General features: G+C 51.2%; 1 protein-coding gene across 1 annotated transcript; it reads left to right on the plus strand.

Annotated features, from left to right (window-relative positions):
• Nucleotides 1-1059: 1059 nt before the first annotated feature.
• LOC119434444 (zinc finger protein 775-like) lies at nt 1060-1664 on the plus strand (the record flags this gene model as incomplete). The annotated part of the gene is made up of 1 exon (XM_037701595.1): nt 1060-1664. A coding segment is annotated over one exon (605 nt), but the record flags the coding sequence as incomplete, so codon positions are not given.
• Nucleotides 1665-2704: the final 1040 nt, after the last annotated feature.

Below are 2704 nucleotides of genomic sequence, written 5' to 3' on the forward strand. Positions count from 1 at the left end.
TTGTTATATCGAAATAAGTATGGCCTGCATTCCCAGAAAGTAAAGAGCTGCCTAGCTCAGCTGAGAATAGAGTCAAGCCATTTGTACAGCGTATTTGTGACATGGCGCATTGGTTATGTAGTGAATTCGTACTACTTAGTGTAAGCCAGTGAGTCACGCATGTTGCACTGTGTTCCCCCAGCAATATGATCAATGTTTATTGGTGAAAAGGCACCTATTTAATTTCAGAGGAGATAAGCAACACAGGTCGCTTGTACAGCTTGCAATGGCGTTTTAGTGTAGTGCCAACCAGTAGCGCACCCAGGGTCTCTGCTAGTGGGGTGTTGACAGTTTGCCAATACTATCTAAACAGCACTAATTTCAATTTCTTCACGGGAAATTGTCAAAAAATTTGCTTTTTGCGAGTGTACAGATGATTGCGCGTCTTACATCTTAGTTGCAGTACTCAAATGTGCAAGGAAAGAAAACGGTTAAACAAAAGCGGGGGTTAAGTCGGCCTCAGGGGGGGGGGGGAAGGTTACAACTCCCAAACCCCCCTCCCCCCCCCTGTCGGTGCGCCACTGGTGCCAACACTGTTCATGCAACTTGAGGATTGCTGGAGAAGTAGTAGAAGTTGTGTATTGTTTTTATACATGCTATCATACATGTCATCATATGCCATACAAGTCGTCACATGCTTGTTTTAAGATCGCATTCATTTTCATGCACTATTGCTGAATGTTTCTTGCTGTATGTTTTTTTTTCTATTGTTACCTTCTTCATGGGAAGCTGGGAATAGTCGAGCTGCCATCATGCACCTCTTATTCTATCGTACCCGCAGCTTTTGTTGAGAAATTTACTGATGCGGTAAATAAAATTTGTACTGAGACTATAATTGGCTTGAAAACGTAATCGAGCCTTTCATATAAGGAAAGGTGGGAGGTGTCTTGGAAAACAGTCTGGGTGTCGTGAGTGCCGCCACAGCAGCGACTAATGGCTGAAACATATCCAGCCTTAATGCAGGAATGTGCCGTGTCATTTTGCATATACCGTAAAGCAGAAACTGTGCTTCCCTTCCAGGCCCACGTGTGGCAGCGCTGGGCAGGCGGTCACCAGGGCCGAGCAGTACGCGGCGCTTCTGCTGCGATCTCTGCCAGTACTCGACCGCGTTTCGCCGCAACCTGACCGTGCACCGGCGCACCCACACCGGGGAGAAACCGTACTCGTGCCGGTGCTGTGCCCGCCGCTTCACGCACAAGAGCGGCCTCAACCGCCACATGCGCACCCACGGCGACCAACCCCGGCACGAGTGCCCGCACTGCGCCAAGTCTTTCGCCCAGGGCAAGCACCTGGCGGCACACCTTCGCTGCACCCACGGCGTGTCAGCAGCCGCCGCTGAGGCCAGCGTGGCCGAGGCCGAGCTGGAACGGGACCAGCCCATGAGTTGCCCCCTCTGCCAGCTCACGTTCGCGGGCAAGAAGGCGCTCATGCAGCACCTGCAGCGCCACGTCTCCAGCGATGGCCAGGTGCTCTATCCCTGCACCAGCTGCGATCGGGTGTTCGCCGAGCCGTCGAGCCTGGAACGGCACATGGGTGAGGAGCACCCGTCGGAAGACGCTCCCTCTTTGCCGGCCAGCGAGGACGAGGAGGACGGGGAAGGGGACAGCCTGCTGGGACTGGCCTGAAAGTCTAGCAGCCACCCTCGTTGGCTTTTGCTGTAATGCTGAAAGGATCTGCTGCCTTCAATGCAGTCGTCCGGACAAGGTAACTGCCAGCCGACAGCTGCGTACACCTACTGGCTTAGTCAAACCACAGGCAGAAGATGTACTTTTTCTGATATACCCGTATGCTATGTGCTGGGAACCAGTCTGCGCTAAGTCTGTGACTCTACTGGCTACCAGGGGCACTAGTATGTTTCCATGTGCCATGAGACTTTCCATATGCGTAACCATGCGAGTTCCTGAACACCGGACAACCTTGTTTGAAGAGAAGCATTGTTGTGCCTCACAAGCTGTCAAGATTTGTGCTTTGACGCTTCCGGTGCCACTTCACAGGAGCTTTGTGAGGCATCTGTTCTTTGTGTGGTGCAAAAGCGATATGAAAGTGTGCGATGATTTGAACTGCCCTCCGGTTGGCTGCTCTGTTTGTGATTGTGCACACATTCTCTACAGCTGTTGCCTGCTTTTGAACACGCAGTGCTTTTTCACGTCTCGCGAGTGCTGCCTGTGTGCACAGCCGCCAAGAGCATGATATGGGTTGAACTGCGTCGACCACATCATTTTGAGGGCCTGCCAATGGTGGTTTGTAGCCATCAAGCTTAATACTGCACCAAATGCTGCGCACAGTGCTGCCTCTGTAGGTCATTAGTGGTTTGATGCTCGCTTTGTTTGCTCCTCTTTAGAAAGGCCAATGTGTACGCTGTGCTTTTTTTTTGCATTCATTGGTGCATATACTGATGGTGACCAGCACATGGAGCTTGGAAATTTTGCTGGACAGGAAACAGGGTAAGTGATGTCAACATAAGCAGGCTGTGAGAGCCTCAGCTGGTGAATTCTATTGGGTGAAAAGGCACACGTTTAAATGCTGCATATGTTAATCTTGTGAGGGCCTGCTTCGTAGGGTTCTATCAACGCATTGCTAAAGGTATATGTAGTGCTGCTGCCTGCTTTCGCTGGTGGGATGTCAGTTCAGCAAGCATGGGGATAATGGGCTGTGCTTAGATTTG

The sequence above is a fragment of the Dermacentor silvarum genome, unplaced genomic scaffold (genome assembly GCF_013339745.2).
Source record: "Dermacentor silvarum isolate Dsil-2018 unplaced genomic scaffold, BIME_Dsil_1.4 Seq1072, whole genome shotgun sequence".
Taxonomy (NCBI): domain Eukaryota; kingdom Metazoa; phylum Arthropoda; class Arachnida; order Ixodida; family Ixodidae; genus Dermacentor; species Dermacentor silvarum.